Consider the following 19,827-nt stretch of genomic DNA (forward strand, 5'->3'; position numbering starts at 1 on the left):
CAGCAGGAAATTGAGGTTTTTTAGTTTGGTAGTTTAGAAAAAAGTTTTACCTCAGAAAGTTTCAGTGTTTTTGAAACAGTACTATTCAATGGAAATCTGTTGCTCATCAGAGTATCTTTCTCTACATCTATAAGAATTATGATTAGCTGCTAAAGTAGCAGTTTTGTTTCAAATATATCGTGTTGTTTTAAATGTCATGTGTTCTTCGAGAAGTTGTAGCCTGGAACTTTTTCAATGTTTAAACCCATTTACTCTGCTTTTGGTAACTGCTTCTGATGAGGTTAGGCAATCGAGTAGATGGCTTTTCCTAATACTTGAGAAAGATTAGATAGAGATCCAGCTGCAAAAGGGAAGACTGAGGTTTAGTGGCATAGTTGTACATGCGTTGTGTTGCTACTGTTGTGACTTAAAAATCTGTGTCAATTAGTATCCTCATTGCATAAAAAGGTGTTTAATACTATGTGCCCTCATAGTTTTGTGTTCTTGAAAGGGATGTAATAATCAGGTGGCCTGAAATAATGAACTTGCTGAAAAACTGGATTGTCACAGAGCATGTGAGAATGACAGTTTAGTTGTCATTTAGTTATGTGAGCATTGGATTCAGAGCACAGAAAGTTTGCCCGGTAAATTTCAGATTCTGAAACCAATGAATTGAATTTAAATAAGAATAGATTTGCTGTAGTCTTCTATAAAGAAACTCTAACATTAGAAATATGTATCTACTGGCATCCCAGAGTAAAATCTGAGTAGATAGAGGCAGTTTGCTTATGCTAGTCCTGTTTATCAGAATATGTTTTCCCAGATGGCACCACAAACACTAGCAGACTACTGAAATTAGTGCCAGGAGAAAATAAATGCAAAGGTTGTTGTTAGAGAGGGAAAGACACATTACAGAGAGTCAGTAATGCTATGGGAAAACCTGCATGCTAATCACACAATAACTGAGCAGAGTCTGGGAAAAGAGGAAGATTTTTAGATGGAACTCATTCTTTTTGAGTCTGAGAAGGGTAAAAAATAGGTAGGGAAACCAAAAGAAAAGTCAGTAAAAAGGAAAAAAAATTACAGCAGAACAGACAGCAGAAGCAAAAGAAGAGGTGGAGAGTGCAGATGTGTGGAATGAGAATTAATATTGTAGATATATCTCAAATACTGAAATATTTCTTCAATATATATAAATAAAATACACCTTCATCCATAGCTGTTAATAACAAGAACCTTTTTTCAGCTGTTTAACACACAGTGTGTAGCATGCAGACCTGAAAATCCTGAAGGAAAAACAAGAAAGTGAAAGGACAAAACAGATAATAGATCTAAGAAGTTCTGATAAAAAGATATTAAGGATGGCACAACACTAAATAATATTCATCTTTTAATAATGCTAAAAGGGGTACAGAAGAAAAGAAAATAGAGATACTTGAAAAAATCAATTAAAAGGTGAAAATACTGGAAATAAATACCTCTTGCAGTTGATGTAAACTTCTGTTTTTAAAAGGTACTGATTTGTGTTTTAGTGCTTACTCTGCTGTGATCTGTAGTGAAATGTTGAGGTTTAGAGTTTGTTTGAAGGGTCGGACTTAGAGATCAGTAAGCACTAGATTAGTTTGTGGAACAACATCCGGCAGGTTTCATTATTCTCATTCTTAAACACATTCTGCTGTTTGTTTTAAAAATCATCTATAACAGCAGAGTAAGGAAAAGGGCTCTTTTATATCCTGCAGGCTAAACCAAAATGACACGATGGACATCTTGTTTTCAGTGTTAATAACTTTTGACACACTGTTCAGGTCTGCTTGTGGCTGGATATGAAGTTTGTTATTGCTGGAAAGGTTCCTGAAGTTTATGAAGACTTCAAAGTTTTGAGAAAAATAAGGGAAAGATAAAGAATTATGTAATACATATGTCTGTGGAGGTCATCTATGACTCCTGAATCAGTCCATCTGATACCTATTATGGAAAAGGAAAAACCTAAAAGCTGAGTAGGTATATCTTACATTCTGACCTACTGTACCAATTTAAAAGAGCCTACAGTTAAAAAACGTGAGTATGGGAGGTCAGTCCCACTGGCCTCATAAAAATAGTGTTTACATTGCACCTTTTAAAAAGACATCAGCATTTTTGTACAGTATCTAAAATACTTTATCAGTTCTAAGCATTGCCTGCTTTTCTAAAATCTATCCTAGAGTTTGTGTGGTACACAGGCTTCTTCTCAGTCTCTCTTGAGAATCTTTAAAAGATTTTGAGTCTTTCTTAATGTATGAAAAATTCCAGCGTGAAATTCCAGTGGAAGCGATTCCAGTGAAAAATTCCAGTGAAAGCGACTTGTAATAGCAATTGAATTATCTTTAGTGAACAAAATAACTGAAGTTTCATTATTATGAGAATATTCCAGACTTATTTACTGACTGACTTCAATTAATCACAAATAGGAAGACTCTAGCAACTCTAAACACTAGTAAAGCCACAGACAAAATCCCACTGATTTCCAAAAGGCCAGAATGCATGTTTTGCAGAATGCTTATTTCCCTAGTGATTAAAAGTATCTAAACATGAGTGTGAACAATATTTTTATGTCCTTTAAGAAAGGAGTTGCTTTTTAGACAACTCTATCCAAAACTCCTAATACGAACTCATGGATGTCTGTGTTTGAGTCATGTTTGGGTTTTGATAAATAAAACAGAAGAAGCAGAAGCCATACTTCTAGCTATCTTTTGTTCCTTAGAAATAAACTCAGGGTATGACAGCTATGCTACTACATAGTTACAAGCTAGCTAGAATAAAGGGACACAAGGACAGATTTTTGAAAGACTGCATAGTTTTAGACATTAATTTTCTCATTATCTAGGTAATTACCAATGATGATAATACCATTATAACCATGGCAACCATGGTAAGATGAACCCAAATAGACCAGTTTAATAACAGAACTTTGCAGTGGTTACCTAAACAAGATGGTGTTAATGAAATGGAGCATACTAACCAGCAGTTACACTTGGCATCCTTCACAGGGTCCAGCAAATGCTTTCCTGTTCCTTCTACAGTGAGGAGAAAGATTAATTTTTTTAGCAGGATTGGCAAACTAGTCACTGGACTGCACACTGCAGAGGCAGTGCACAGTCTGGTGACCAGTTTACCAGTTGAAAAGTAATGCTCAATAGAAATAAAAGACAAACAAAAGAGTAGCACTTTTTGGGCTGCTGCATTTTGCTGGGTGCAGCACAACGGGATGCAAGAGTGTGGCAGAGGAGAGGAGGAGGAGAGGGCAGTTTCCACTTTAGCCTCCCCTTAATTGAATTGAATATGATGTGATTCATGCTGAAGCTTGTCTGTAGGTCTGCCCTGTTCTGTAAGCAAGCTCCTGGCTTCTCTCTGGCATCTCCTGGTGTATGTTTCTGCTGTGGGCTGAGAACTTACTGAGTTTGCCCTCCTTCCTGTCCTTTTGCATGCAGAAGCTACTCAGAGCCAAGCACAGTTCCTCTTAGGCAAGGAGTAATCTTCCTTTAGATGGTTCTGTCTGACATGGACAGAACAGCAGCAGCAGTTAAGACAACAAAACTGGCAGCTTTCCAGTCTCCTGCCAAGTTACCCCTTTCTCCAGCTCATCCTCTGACAAAACACATCATACAGTCTATGTGTGATAAACTGTGAACAAATAAACATAACTACAAACTACTGTAATGCCTTTCACAACAGGGCAGTCTTTTATTCTGCATGTTAGTGTGCTACCTAGCCTAAAGGTTGGATTATAATAAAAAAAAACACACATGAAAATGATTATGATAAATATGAATATAAGAGAAATAATCTTGTGTCTTCATGTGTCTGGAATAAAAATACATTTTAATCTGATTTTATAGAATAACTTGGATTATTGACTAAGTACACTTTTCTGATTTGTAGCAGTGGTGTGAGATACTAAGCAATCATTTGTGTGCAGAAAACTGGGTGTTGTGAGGGTTGGCTTGCTCTTCTTTAAAACGGAATTTTAATTTTATTTTAATAGGAGTAATTGGAGCAGATGTGAAAGGACATAACCTGCCATGTGAAAACCAGCCAATTACATCCCGGGTTGCTATGATCTGTGGAACATCTTCATGCCACATGGGGGTAGGTTGTATGCATAGTCCTAATTTGTACAGATAATAGTAATTAATGTTTCTGAAGGGAAAAATGACCTTTGTGCTTCTTGCCCTATTCCTTTTCTTTGAATTTTTTTCTGGTAACTCTATCTTTACCTTTGGATATTAATTATATATTACCATGCATTTGCTTTTAAGCAAGAGCTTTAATAGTAGTAGAAATCAATACTGAAAAATGACATGGAAAGTAAAAACCACGATGCTAGAGTAGCTTAAAGAGCAGCCTGAAATCTGAGCCAAAGCCTCTGAGCTTGAGTTATCCGTGACAAGCCTGTCACTAATGTGTTACAGAATAGTGTCTTTGGAGAAAGGAGTGCATGTCTTCAGTTGCAGCCCTTCTCCCCCACCTCTTCACTTAATCAATATAAATCCTTCTACCTCTGAAAGTTGCCATGATGTATAGAATTATGATACGTATCATGACCAAAAAGAAAGAAAAACCCTGATAAGCAATTTTCACTTTGCTGATTTTTTCTCAGTGAATTAATGCAAAAGCTTTTTCTGAGACTGCAATTAAAATTTAGTGTCTGCTTTTGAAATTTATAAGTTTTTAAAATGTATGAGTCTGAAAGCATTCCATTTAGAGAAGTACCCTTTCTGCCACATTTTTTAATTTAAAACTCATTTTGGTCTTAAATTTGGACTGATTATAATTTGAATTTTTCCTAAATGAGCAAATAGCAATGGGAGTGCTAGAGGTTTTAGAGATGATGAGCATGCTTCATTGAGAGAGCCCTGGTAGAGAAAAAGAATGGAGACAGTAATAAAAACTCAGGCTTAAAAGTAAGTGAAGTTGTCGTCGTAGTAACAGCATGAATACATGGTGATCTTAAGCATAAATAAATGGTGATCTTGTCACATGGATTGCAGTTCAGCAAAGCATTTAAGCACATGATTGAATTTAAAGCTGTGAATAATCCTAATATTGTGTAGCAGAGCATTTAAGAAAAGCTTAAATCCTGTAGGCTAATTGAAACACATGTGAGTTCCATCCTAAACATGAGTCTGAAACCTCAAACTCCACCACTCTTAGCTTACTGTCTCTGAAAAATTACATTGGTATCACTTTGTCTGTCGTGGTGCAGGTAGGGCACCCTGCAAATACCAGCTCGGGGGAAGAAGTCACCCTTCAAACCTTGCCTGAACTCTTCCTGACCTCTTTCATTTAGCTGAAATTAGTCTAAATTGTTCAAATGAGTTGGGTTAATAGAGATACAATACTGGACCAAAATGAGCTGAGGAGCTCTCAGACAGTTTCTCCAAAAGGTCGAAGGGCAGTGTTGAATAGCTGGAACTGAGCCAGCTGGCTCTAACTTACTCCTTTACTAGAACTAGCCCTGGAGAAGGAGATGTGTGTGACTGTTTGTTAATTTTTAATACTTGTAAGTTCTAATGTAGACCCAGTTCACTATTATAGTTTGTTTTGCTTCCCAAACTAGAGCGTGGCATATCAATAATCACTTTCATGGCACCAGCTCTGTGCATACTCCACAACCATGAGAGATGTGACGCCATTAAACATGCTAAAGTAACAAAAGTGACATGATAAAGTTCATGTTAATGTTAATCAATGTTCTGTACTGTCATGAAAGCAACCCCAAAGTCATACATGGACTCCACACCATAGACAAGGTAGAACCTTTTAAGGCTCTTCATCACTTGAATGCAAACTCAGGAATTGATGCTTGTTCAGTTTTTGGCTAGATTAAAGTAGATTTTTATTTAAATGTAACTACTCAGCATTTTATAATCATTTCCTTAACTGCCTTCCTTCACTCATCTGTTCAGAAGTATAACAATCTTTAGCCAGGAGACAATAAGCACATTCTAAACTTCTCTGGATTTAATCTGTGAAAGGACTTTATTTTACCATTCTTTTATCTCTTACCTGCATAAACTGCATGAAATGAATGTAGAGCACACAGAGCGGTTGTATTTGTGTTTTAATGAGACCTATATGCAGCTGCATTTGGCTGAAATTAGCTGTTCCTTTTTTTAATTAGGGCTATAAAATGAAAGTATATTATACTTGTGTTTTGATAGAAATATATATTTTTTCTGTCCGTGTGCACCAAGGGACCCTCAGGGCTACAGAGATTAATCATCGAGTTTAATTTAATGCAGTGGGAGAGAGACCTGTGTGGTCAGGCGGGCATTAAAAAGTGCCTTTGATCTGCCTCAGGTGCACTGAGCCCCAGTGAGCCAGCAACAATAATACCTTTGTGAGATGATCAGAGACGAGAGAGGGAGAAAATGGCCTGTGTGGAAACTCAAGGCCGTCCTTTGTTGTGGTTCTGGCAAAGGAGAGAGCCAACTGTCAGGAGAAATTCAGAAAACAGAAAGCAGGGTGAAAGTAAGGATGGGTTTCTTTCAAGGGATCATAACAGGAAACTGTTCAGTATCAATCTGCTATGCCTTTCTACCGCCCCCCCCCCTTCTTTTTTTGGTCAGGGCAGGGGTACTGCTGTTGGTGTGTGTGTATTGGTACAGAATATCCATTCTCTAGCCCAAATACTCCGTGAGTCATAGAAGCAGGTATTGCATGAACACAGCCTTTACTTGAAGAGAAAATACTACCTGACCCAGCTTTCATTACCTCAAGGACTCCAGAGATCTTGAACAAAAGACTTTGCTAATAATGCCTTTGATATTTTAGAAAGTACAAATGTGGAACCTAATTTTACTCCTGGCTATAATAGTTTAATTTGTGGTAGAACTACCATATTTAAGTGAGGATAGGCTTTTGGAATTAACCACTGACAGTTTGGGGTAATCAGACACACACACTAAGCATTTTTTGTTTCTGTTGAGATACTTGAATAGCTCATGAAAGAAGTGAAAAGCCTGTTGTAATTAGGTTACTGATCCAAGTCCAGGTCTGAGTTTGTAGTTACTGAAGGTCATTGCCACCTCAGGGCTCATGCATTATTCATGAGGAAAAAGAAAAGACAAGATGGTTCTCTGAATATTTTTGGACAGTTTATTCATTTTACATGATTCTCTGCTGTCTCTTTTGCCCTAGCAAAAGTCATGGGCAGAATTTGCCTTTGGAATGGCAAATAAGCTTGTCCTTTTACTTGTGAAGGATTGTCCCTTCGTTTAGGGCTGGGGTTCATTTGCTGCAGCTTTGATCTGGCTGTGCAATGTAGATATTCCTTTCAAGTGAGTGGCTGACTTTTCTGAGTGGGCTGCTGCATGTCGTCGTGCTTTGTAGACAGGGTCTCTAAGCTCCAGCACCCACATTTAGTTTTGGAACTTTTAGGAGACTATGTAGCTATGGTGACTACATAAAATGTGTGAGTAGTTTTTACAGTAAAAACAACAGCAGGTTTGAGGCACTGAAATAGAAGCTGGCATGTTATTCCTAACTAGTAGCTTACATGGGTCTCACAGATATGCCCTAACTTCTATGAATAAAGTAACTGGTTTCCCAAAAAGCTTGTCTTTGCCAGTGTCTTAAGGTTTTTATGGGATATTTTAAAGGTTTCAAAAATCCCATTTCTTCTGAAACATTTATATGATTGGAGGAATTTCAGGTACAGAGATCTGTATTATCTTCTCCCAGTCCTGAAAACAAGCATGCTTGGCCTTTTGCACATACGTAAAACCATCAAGAATTGAGTTGACTCTCAGATGTCAGTTAGCAAACAGCAACAGTGAAATAGGAACAAGCAGTGTGACAGGGTACTCTCACACAGAAATTTCCTAGTATTCCTTGGAGCACGTGATCTAGCAATACTGCTGCTCTTTTCTGGAAGATAAATCTTGCAGTTTCCCATACCTGATATCAGCAGAGCACTGTTCTTGTGGCACTAAATTCACAAAACTTTTTTTTTTTCCCTCAAAGTAAAATGTTTTATTAGAATCTTGAGTTTTTTGTCAAAGAGACCATACAGGTTTGAGTAAACTTACGTGACTCCCTAACAGACTGGGACCAGTCTAGGACTGGTTTTGTAAGCCAGAAAGGAATTTGAAGTACTTTTAAAGAGTAAGCAGAAATAAATAATAGTTCTGGAAAAATTGAGAGTGCTGAAGGTTATGAAGTCAGTAGGGCATAGTGCTTCTTTCACCAGACGGGGAATTTATGGTGGACAAAGACAATGTGCATGAAGAGCTGCAAGATTCAGAAATACTGAAGCACGTTGTGAGAGAGAGCGGGGATCTTCTTTTGCAACACCCCATCTTGTCTTTTGTTGTCTGCACTATTTATGCATGTTGAATAAAATGGTCCTGTTCATAAAATGGATATAAACTCTTATTTCTGCCTGGTTTGTAGTGAATTTGGCTCACTTAGAGATCAGTGTTTTGCTTTGCACTTGTCCCAGAACAGTTGTTCCATTATGAAAATACTTGTCATTCTTGTTCTAACACCTTTTTAGATTCACAGCTGAAGGAAGCAGCCAGGGCAGCTTCTAGTGGGAACATTGTCTGGCCTGATTTCAGCTCACTGAGCCAGAGGGGTGTCCAAATTTGCTGACATTTTGAGTCCCCATACATACAAGGTTTGTCTCCTTCCAATACAGAGTCTCTGATACTTTTTTCCATCTTTGTTTGGTGATGTGGTCTGTGTGTTATTCCTAACTAGTAGCTTACATGGGTCTCACAGATATGCCCTAACTTCTATGAATAAAGTAACTGGTTTCCCAAAAAGCTTGTCTTTGCCAGTGTCTTAAGGTTTTTATGGGATATTTTAAAGGTTTCAAAAATCCCATTTCTTCTGAAACATTTATATGATTGGAGGAATTTCAGGTACAGAGATCTGTATTATCTTCTCCCAGTCCTGAAAACAAGCATGCTTGGCCTTTTGCACATACGTAAAACCATCAAGAATTGAGTTGACTCTCAGATGTCAGTTAGCAAACAGCAACAGTGAAATAGGAACAAGCAGTGTGACAGGGTACTCTCACACAGAAATTTCCTAGTATTCCTTGGAGCACGTGATCTAGCAATACTGCTGCTCTTTTCTGGAAGATAAATCTTGCAGTTTCCCATACCTGATATCAGCAGAGCACTGTTCTTGTGGCACTAAATTCACAAAACTTTTTTTTTTTCCCTCAAAGTAAAATGTTTTATTAGAATCTTGAGTTTTTTGTCAAAGAGACCATACAGGTTTGAGTAAACTTACGTGACTCCCTAACAGACTGGGACCAGTCTAGGACTGGTTTTGTAAGCCAGAAAGGAATTTGAAGTACTTTTAAAGAGTAAGCAGAAATAAATAATAGTTCTGGAAAATTGAGAGTGCTGAAGGTTATGAAGTCAGTAGGGCATAGTGCTTCTTTCACCAGACGGGGAATTTATGGTGGACAAAGACAATGTGCATGAAGAGCTGCAAGATTCAGAAATACTGAAGCACGTTGTGAGAGAGAGCGGGGATCTTCTTTTGCAACACCCCATCTTGTCTTTTGTTGTCTGCACTATTTATGCATGTTGAATAAAATGGTCCTGTTCATAAAATGGATATAAACTCTTATTTCTGCCTGGTTTGTAGTGAATTTGGCTCACTTAGAGATCAGTGTTTTGCTTTGCACTTGTCCCAGAACAGTTGTTCCATTATGAAAATACTTGTCATTCTTGTTCTAACACCTTTTTAGATTCACAGCTGAAGGAAGCAGCCAGGGCAGCTTCTAGTGGGAACATTGTCTGGCCTGATTTCAGCTCACTGAGCCAGAGGGGTGTCCAAATTTGCTGACATTTTGAGTCCCCATACATACAAGGTTTGTCTCCTTCCAATACAGAGTCTCTGATACTTTTTTCCATCTTTGTTTGGTGATGTGGTCTGTGTACTTCTTCAGCCATTCCCTGTTTATCAGCTTTCTGTACTCGAAACAGCTTTTTTTTTTTAATTTTCAGGGAATCTTTTCAGGTTTAGATGGAGTCTCTTCTTTTGCATCTGTTTTTGTTCCTTCTGTGACTCTTGTCCTTGGGAACTGACTCACCTGTCTTGATGTGCAATTCTTTTTCCCTGGGTCATAGTATGTATGTGGTTTGAAGCTTATAATTTAGTAATTTTTTTAATGGAGAGGCACAAGTAATTTATCTTCTGTCTTTTCAGGTTTATTGCATGATCTAAAAGACAGAATTTCAGCAAATACAGGAACAGCACAATGCCCAGATAATTTTGCTCTTCCAGTGTTTACTATGGATTACTTCAAGAAGAATATCCCTTACTCTCTTTTACCAAGCCTGACCAGTCTTTGCCTGTTTTCTGCTCAAGGAACTTCAGCCCAATTTGCTTATTCTAAATTTGTTCATTTGATTCTCGTGATGACTGGCAAACACAATAGAGCTTCTCTGCTCCACAATATCCGCCCAGGCTGCCAGCTTTGTTCACACAAATAGAGTGTAAAGCACGTTTCCACCCCCAAAGCATGCACAGTACGTGTCCTTTGCAGTACATCCTGGAGTGGAGACTGCAGAGACATGCTGGCTCAAAGTGTTCTCCTTGCCTGATCTCTGTAATCTCGGTGGGAGCCAGACCAGCAAGTGGATTCAGTATATTTTGGCTCTGATACGAGAGTCTCCTCTTCAGAACATGCCACGTTGTTAAAGCAGCAGACGTTTGAGTAATTACTACACAGGGACTTCTCAGCTGCTGGAAATGATCTGTGATGAGGGGAAAACTTGCAGGGGCTAAATAGGCTGGTACTTGGTTTGCCAGCTATATTTAATCCAGTGGGATGGTACTAAGCAATGTGTTTGCGGAGAGGGAGGTGGAGGTCAGTGTGCAGCTCTTCAGCCTCTCACTCTTCAGTCCCTGCTGCACATGCATCCCTGGTGTGGAACGTGCAGTCTCCGAGGGGACAGGGCCAGAAGCCCGGGGCAATGCAGCTGAGTGCCAGCTGGCTGGGACCCAGGGCTTAGCAAAGGCAGCAATTTGTCCTTCTCCTGACCAGAGGAAAGGGGCTGGGTTTGGGAGAGTCAGGCGAGTGGGGAGAAGCAGGAGGAATGCAGTAGGAAGAAAATAAAAACAAAAGCAAGTCTATTGAAGCTAGGGCAGCCTAGACCAGTCTTTGAAATTATGTGTGTGAGCTTTATGAAATTGATAAGCTTTTAAAAATATTCCTCTCTTCTGCAAGGCCTGTTCTGCACATGAGCTACAGAGCTAGGGTCTTTCAAATGGGAGAATAAATCAGAATCACAGAAACCTCTCCCTTGCTCTGTCCTCATTCAGTTCATCTGGCTTCTATATTGCATTTGGCAGCAGCCACAGTGCTGACTTCTCAGCTAATGAAGACGTTTTACATTTGGGGAGGGCTGCATAAAATGGAAACCACATTTACTTCATGACTGTTGTTACAGGTTGCCCGTCCTGAGTGTACACAGATTTAGCCCTCTGAGGAAAAGGTCACAGAGCCTATTTAGGTGCCTTTTCTGCCTACAGCCTTAGAAAGGTTACATATCCATAAAATGTCCTCTTCTACTTGTCCCTCAAAGAAGTCTTCCACACCCCTTTTTAATGAGACTGTCTTGTTTCATATTCTAGCATCCTTGATTTGAAAAAGAAACAAACCAAACTGTAATATCCCCTTTGCTGGCATTAATTTGATATTATTTGCTTTGTTTGCATTGTTTTCTTTTTAAAAGGCAAGAAGCAGAATATTTCTGCTAGCAGGGTATATAAAAGATTGTTGCTTTTCTGACCTCCTTATTATATTAATAAAAGCTAGGAAGACTTCAGTAGTGGTGGGAAATCATGTGCAGGCAGCCTCCAAAACCCAAAGTACTTACTTGCAGAACTAGTAAACCACAAAGCTTAAGATCTTGAAATGTAAATAGGAAGTTGGAGAGTTTACTTTAGAGCTAGCAGTGGTGAGTCTGTATAATGTTTATTTCTGCCTGCCTCCCAGCCTTTCCTAAAGCTTGGCAGAGATGAAAGGGGAGGCTTTCTCAGTAAATGAGTTATTAAAAGTTTCTGTTGTGAGCAAGATTCCTTTGTTCCTGGCCTGACATAATTCAAAGCTCAGGTATTCCTTGGTGACTGGGAGAATGGGACGTTCCTGTTCAGTGTATGCCTGTCAAGAGATGTCCAAGTTTCACACCCCATTTTTTTTTTTGCTTTGCTGGTACCCAACTTGATCAGGGGATGCAGGTGAAAGCAATACAATCTTTGTCATACATAAACTAGATAATGCTTCATAATGTTTCCAGAAAATTGTGCAGTCGACTCTCCTTCTCGTTTGTGAACAGATTGTTTGAGTTCAAAGACTTAAAGAATAGATGTGGACAGAGTGAATGCTTTGAAAAATATTCTGCTTGAAGATTTTATGAAGGCTGATGTTCTAGAGACATCTGACTGACACCAGTGAAAAAACTTGCTTTAAAAATTTCAACAGACACAGTGGCTTCTATACTGTGGTTGACTGCAAAATACCCTCTGTGACATAGAGCCTTGTCTTAGGATGTCAGATTTATAATACTAAGACTTTCTGCAGTGTCTTCTCCTTGGCGGTCCTGGGATTCTTTGCAGAAGTGAACAAATGGGGTAAGAAAGTAGGAACTGTTACTGCAGTTTCATTAGGTGGGAGTCTGAGGCACTCCATATTTTAGTAGGTTTTAAATGGTTATGTCTTGTACAAACTGCACCTGTCCAGTGCTTTAGAAGCATATCTGAGTTGGAAATTTTGATTTTTATGTGGCAAGGTTCTTCTGTGTTCTAAGATGACAGCATTTACAGTCAACAGACAGTAGGGTATTGCACTGGATGATAAACAATATGTAAACCCAAGACTGGTTTTCTTCCTTCCTAGGATTTTCTGTTCTTTTTTGATGTGAGCACAATGGACATAAAAGCTTATCTGGGCTTCCTCCTGGTCTTTCTTACTGCTAATAGGGCTCCTCTCCAGTTCCTCACTCCTTTTCCAATATTTTGCCTTAGAAAGACTGAGCAAGAGAGACTGAGCTTCTTACGTACTTACAATGACACTAGTAAGATTTATCTGGTCTGGCTGCTGGAAATATAGGGCTGCCTAATTTGGGCCTTCCTACTTCAAGCATTGTGGCATTGAAGGTTACATGTTAGTAGATCTAGCTCTAGAAACTAGCACCTCACACTTTTATCTCCTAACTGCAACAACTGTATATTTTAATAGGGTTTGGGGGATTTTGTTTCTTCCACTGTAAGAAGAAAGTTGTGTTCTGAGTTCTGTAGCTAGGGAAGTTATAATACTGTCACCGTTCATTGATGTTCAGATAGCATAGCATCACTCCATTGTAGGGAGGATAAAGCAACTCAATTTTGATTAGTTCTTTAGATATCATTATTCTCATTTTTATTCACAGAATTCCATCAGTAGCAGCAGCCCTTTGTTATAACACAAGATTTTTGTCTTTCCTTTTCTTTGTTATTCAAAGGGAGGATATCAGATTTGAGAGGTCCAACACTTTTATCAACACTGCAAACTAACAAGTCTGGTTGCTCCTCTCTAGACCCAGAAGAATGTAGTAACCTGAAGGCCACACTCTTGAGCAAACCTGAGTGTCTTCCTGGAGTGTTCCCTTCCAAGGAGAGCTGGATAGGGGATTTTTCTCAAATCCTAAACATATTTATAATGAGTGACCTTTGCAGATCCCTTTTTAATCTTGTTTTTGTGAGTAGACCTTAACTGAACTGTAAAAGGATAACTAAAATACATGTGAAATGAGATAGGAGAAAGGATGTCCTTAGCCATCATTTAGGTGGTTTCTGGGCCCTGAAACAATTAAATAGAATTTTCAAGGGAATACACTAATTGTGTGAAAAACAAGTTAATAGTTTTGTAGTAGTTTTTAAGTATTGGAATTAGCCATATTTGCAATGAGTACTGTGGAATTTGGGGTCAAAATCCAGGTTTTTTATTAGTGCTGTTTGTCTGCAGTATGATTCTGTCAGATTGTTGCTTTTCCTTAGTTTACCACTTGCAGTATGAACGTGAAACTGAATCTAATGAAAGGTGTGATATGTGTGTGCTGGTTATTAAGGACTCCATGGTCCAAGGTGGTATGGCTGCAATGGTATTTCTAAGTATCTTTTTACTTTTCTTTACAGCAACAAATCCCCCAGTCAGGCAAAAATTAATCAATATTTGGGAAGTAGGCCTCTTACTAAGGCTTTTTTTCTCCATTTCCAATTTTATTCAGCCTCTCACGGATCAGTAGTTTGTCATCTCAGTTTCCTGTTGCTGCTCCAGCTGTGGGAAGATCTTAGATGGGGCAGGTTTTACTAGGGAAAAAGTAAATCTTTTTTCATATTCTGGGAGCAAAATGAGAAGCCTTAGCTGGTGCTTTTCTCCCAGTGTCAGACAGGACTCACAGTTTATGCTGAGTTCATTGTTTATAACTGTGCGTGAAGGCCTGAGGTTTTCTCTCAGTGTTTATTCTGTCCTGGAGAGTTTGTCTCAGTAAGTAAGGGCTGAGTACACACCAAGTAAGGTTCTCGGGATTTACCCATTTAGTTATTCAGATGTTTAAGAATATGTTTAAAGTAGTTTGTGGTAGCATATCCTACATAATGTAAATCTGCTTCCAGTAACTCAGGGGTTCTGCAGAAGGTTATTTATTTTACCCGTAAGTATGATACTGTTGAGTGTAGTGGCCCTCACTAATACAGAAGGAATACTTACTTACTGATGAAAAATGAAAATAAATCTCTAATGTTAATTGTATTATGCAATAATTAAATAAGAAAGGCCTTGAGGTATGAGAGAAGGGTATCCAGAGTAGATAAATAAAGCAGAGCTCATTTGAAAAGATTTTCCTAGGTATTTCCCCTTCATTGCAGTAAGAACTACAGATTTTGAAGAATAATTCTCCCCCACAATAATAAGTTAAGGAATAATACTTGCATGCAAAAACCCTTTGAGTTTCCTGTTTAAACCCCACACCTGAGGTTTCTTTCCCACCCTTGCCTTGAATTTCAGTCACAGCAGCTCCACGTTTTTCAGGATTGTTAACATCTGATACAATGAGTTGACTGGATTGGGGTTATCAAGACTTGGGACTACTTAGCATGCATTTTATAGATAACTGTGAAAACACCTCTCAAGAGAAAAAAAGGATCTTATGATAAAATCTCCAGGACAGGGTATAAGACAAGATAGTTCATATCTTCTCACATGTCACAACTCTGCCACCAGCTCTTTGGGAAAAGGTCAGAGGCTTGGTGGGCTTGTTTTAAGTATCATTTGGAAGTGGAGTTGTTTTTATCTGGTGAGTGAGATGCAGCATCCACCACTATTTGTGACACAGCTGTTGCATGTGCACAGTTCCTAACCTTTCAGGTTGGGATGAGGTTTTACTGGTCTCCTAAAGTAAGATTTTACTGCAAGAGGTATCTGAGACATGTTTGTTTCGTAACCAGAACAGAAGTTGAAGGGCTGTGAGCTAAAGGAATAGTTCTGAGATACTTCAATAACTCCATTGTTATTATACTGATCTACAAGCCAGCATTATAGTAAATTTCTAATGCACAAATGGAGCATTTTTACTGAGAGTTTGCTGATGGTCACAAAAATGTGTTTGCCTGCAATCTCAGACAGTCACTTTTGAAGACTTTGTCTCTTGTGTTGGTTGGAATATGAACAGAAATTGACTTGAACTTCAGTGCCCTGGAGGCTGGGAGGACATTCTGGGGAAGAGTTATTGTATGTTCACCCCATTCCTATGCTCTTTCCTAAGCCATCTCCTTCTGGACACTGTTAACTACAGGTTAGCAGGCTATATGCATCTTTGGGTTTTGGCTTTCTGATTTTGTTGTTTTTTTTTAAACATTGAGAAGAGTTAGTTCATGTGGTGATGAGCTTTCAGGAATTTAATTTGACATAGCAACAAATGTAGTGTTATAAAGTGCATATTTAACATCCCCTGCAGTTAGTTGCCTGCACTGGAAGATTTATAACCTTCACATAAACGGGCATTTTGTGACAGTGAGTATCTATCACTGGAAGAGAAGTAAAAATAAATGGGTGGTATAAATTGCTGCAGCTCATTTGAGGCCCTATATCCCCAGTGAGCTATTGTTAATTGTTATGAGAGGCACAGAAGTAACTGCTGTGAGTCATGGAGCAGCATTGCTTTAGAAGGGTACATGGTAGCATTTCAGCAGAGGACACAAGTAGAAGCTGTGGTGTAACCAGACAACCTTTTAGTACATTTATCAAAACACTTGTAGTTCCCATTTCAAGGAAGGCGACACAGTAAAAATGAGAAGGAAGAAAAAAAAAAAAGGTTAATCTGTATATCTGTATCCAGACATGTCACTAAATAAAACAATAAATCAAAGCAGAACTGCTAGTGCTTAAGAACTTAACAAAAGGCTTCTGAATCCATCATAAATAGGGGACTTTTTTTTCTGTTTTGGATCTTGAAAACAATTTACCAGATTAAAGGTCTTTTTTTCCAATTTATGTAAGAAACCTTGACCTTTGGAAATACAAAGAAAAGCATGGTATGCTACTGAGCTCTGTTGTATACTTTCCCAAGCTGAAACTTAAAATGTACTTAGTGTTAATGGATAGTGATAAAAAGCAGAAGTAAATGTCTGTGGACGTTCAAGCTTGGAACAGTCAGAACTCATCTAGTTTAAAGGTTTTGTTTCAAAGCTAAGCATTCAGTCAGGATCCCTGATAAGACATTTCAAGTTCTTACATCTCTGATTTAGGCAGATGGAAATCTTGAACATTGAATGAGTCTGGATTGATTATCCATGAATTCATTCTTACTTAACTTCTTCCAGAGCTGAAACTCTCAAGTTGTCCCAGGCTTAGTTCCAAGTTTGCTTCCTGGAATAAACACAGGAGGTTAACCTCACACCCAAGGAATAAAAACTTACAAGGGTGCAAATTTTCTCTTGAGGACACCAGTATTGCATTTCTGTGTGCAGGGAGAGGCAACCCAGGGACAGTTCTAGAAGTGAATGCTGTGCTTAGACTTCTCTCTGCTCCCATTGTGATATCCTGGAGACCCATCTCATAGATGACTCTGAACTACCTCACTGTTAAGCTGAAGCTGCTCTCCGGACCTGCCTGGTCTGGTGCTGATTTCAGAAGCTGTTTGATCCATTTGCTCCAGTCCCTCTCTGGGGACAATTCTCAATTCTTGGGCCCTGTGTCCTAACCATCTGAGTGTTCCTCATAAAACTCTGATTTCTACATAGAAAACAGCATCATTGTTCTACAAAGAAAACCCATATATCTACCTTTCTAACACCTTTTAGTTTATGATATCTTTTTAGAAGATCATCTGTTGGATCTCAAGCAGCCTTCCCAGACCAGGGATCTCAGGAACACTTTTCTACCATCTTGGTATTTTTGCTTGTAGCTCAATTCAAAGGATAGATCTTATTGCTCAGATTTTCTCTTATTTGTTTCAGTTTTACCTGAACATTGTTCAGGACTTGCCTTTATAACACATCTCATTCAGGATTCAACTTCCAAGATGGTAGAGCTACTGAACCCCAAGTGAGGTTAGTGACCCTGATTTATATACATGACTCAGAGTTTTTTGGTACTTCATGGGTGGATTACTCACATGAATTCAGACATTAGCATCTGCTGCTCACAGTGGGTCAGTAAAGTCATAATTCAATGCCTAGGAGAGCACTGGCAGAAGTCTCTCTGGATCCTATAGAAAGTTGAGAAGTTTGTGTCTACTGCAGAACACTGATTTTTGTATTTCCCCTATCAAACTGTTTGGCTCACAAAGTGGCTACAGGTAGTGTGGTAGGGTGATTATTTAATACTCCTGATACAGGTATCATTAAGCCAAGTTCCTCGTGTGCTTTTAGGCCTGTTACAGCTCCCATCTTTTGCAAACAGCAGGCAGATTTCAGTAAACAATTGAAACATGACTTGAAGAACCCATTGTTCAGATGCAGCCCTCTCAGCTTCTGTGGCCAGAGTACTCCTGAGTAAAGATAAGATGAGGTGGCTGAGAGATGCACTGCATCTCCTAACACTTCCTTGCACTGTTTTTTCCATGGTGCATCATCTGCTTTTAAACAGTGGGTCATGGGTGACGTGTTTGGGGTATCTCTAATCCTCCTCACAACTCCTTAATTAAGGGTGTAGAGAGAGATAATGAGAATAAGGGAGGTAGGATGTCTCTTATACTTTTATCAAAAAGTACGTGGAGGGACAGGCTCCATATGTACAGCTAGCAGAAGATTTGTTTGAATAGGAAGGAGCTACAAGGACATTGCTGGTGGCCTTTTGAGGGTGTGGTAGCTAAGTATCATATACTGTTTGTAAAAAGCCCACTCTGGTTTTGTTCTGTCCTTGTGAGAAGAAAACTAATTAGGAAGATTTCATGCAGCCCTAAATGCAGTGACCCAGGCTTAACTTTCTACAGTTGAGTTTCCTTGCCCTGATGAGGTAGGCAGTATATAGTGAAAATAAAATATATACTCATTCTGTTTGATTTACTGTGCATGAAATTTTCTTGTCTTTCTCTGTTTGTCTCTCATTCCACTAACGTATTTTTCTAGCTGAAAAGGAGATTTATAAAAATACATTTTTTGACAGAGAAGTGATGTTTTCTTAGCATTTTACCATTTCAAAATAGACAATAGTAAGGTAAACAAAATTAAGAGCATTTTGCTTCCAATATGATTTTTTGAATTTGGAGTTTTAAGTGCAAAGTGAGGAAGTCAAAAGTTTACAGTAGGAGAGGTATGTACCAGTCTTGAACTGTACTTTGCCCTCAGAAAAATGGGAAGACTTTATAATATGAAAAATATTATTCTATTTAAAACAAATCTCATTTGTCTGGCTTGCTGGTTAAGCTCTGAAGCCTGATACCATCCCAAGCTTCCTTCTTAAGACTAGTAGTAAAAAAAAAAAAAAAAGGAGAATTTTAAAATGCTTTTGTATGCTCAATAAGAGTAGGAGCTGATGAAGAAATTACCTATGTAATCTACAGTGTGTATTTGCACCATGTCAGCAGCCCTGCAGCAGAACCCCTGGCCCAGGTTTCCTGTGGAACGTGCAAGGTCCCTGGGATCTGTCACCCAATACACCACAGAAAAATGATGAGTCAAGATGGTTTTGCCAGGCAACTGACCTCCTGGTTTTGCTCCTCATAATTTATTCATACTAATAGCCACACTAATACCTACCGACCATTGCCTGAGAAATGATGAAGCACAATGAGAGGGGAAAAATAAAAAGAAGCAGAAAATACCCACAGCCAGCTCAGATGAAGAGTCTGGACCTGGCTGCTGTCAAAAAATGGGCTAGCATGTCAAGGGGTCTGTTGTTAAGGGGTACAGTGAGTTAGCTGAGCTCTGTAGCACCCATGGTCAGCAGGTTTTCTTAGAAATGCAACTTCAAACTGGCTTCTGGTGGCAGACCTCCAGACAAGCTGCTTATACAAGTGCAGCCTGTGACCTCTTACATTCCCTGCTCTTGGCAAGAGCTTGGTCTATTGCATTTTAAAAGGTAAAATAAAATACAGCTGAGTAAATCAGGTGGGTTTTTTCCTAAATGTTATTGTTTTGTTGTTGTCAATTTTAAGTAATATTTTCATTGATGTGTTTAACTGTTTTAAGGACCTCTGATTCAGGGGGGAAACCCTCAAACCCTGCCTTACAGTTTCTGCTGGGGAATTGGTTTTAAGCAGCAAACATTTGAGTATGTGGTCATCCCCCTGAGTGAGCAGCGTGTCTAGAGAAGTCATGTCTAGTTCTCAGTTTTTGCAGTGTGCCTCAGGAGGTGTGATC

At 38.9% G+C, this 19,827-nt stretch overlaps 1 protein-coding gene across 2 annotated transcripts in view; it reads left to right on the top strand.

The window, feature by feature from the left end:
- Positions 1-19,827, top strand: part of FGGY (FGGY carbohydrate kinase domain containing) — a 123,184-nt gene that overhangs the window by 49,383 nt on the left and 53,974 nt on the right. For both annotated transcript variants that reach the window (XM_009993577.1, XM_009993576.1), the window contains one exon: positions 4,001-4,104. In XM_009993577.1, coding sequence (XP_009991879.1) covers positions 4,001-4,104 — 104 coding nt within the window. The remainder of the gene's footprint in view (positions 1-4,000; positions 4,105-19,827) is intronic.

This window comes from Chaetura pelagica, unplaced genomic scaffold (assembly GCF_000747805.2).
Source record: "Chaetura pelagica isolate M959 unplaced genomic scaffold, ChaPel_1.0 scaffold433, whole genome shotgun sequence".
Taxonomy (NCBI): domain Eukaryota; kingdom Metazoa; phylum Chordata; class Aves; order Apodiformes; family Apodidae; genus Chaetura; species Chaetura pelagica.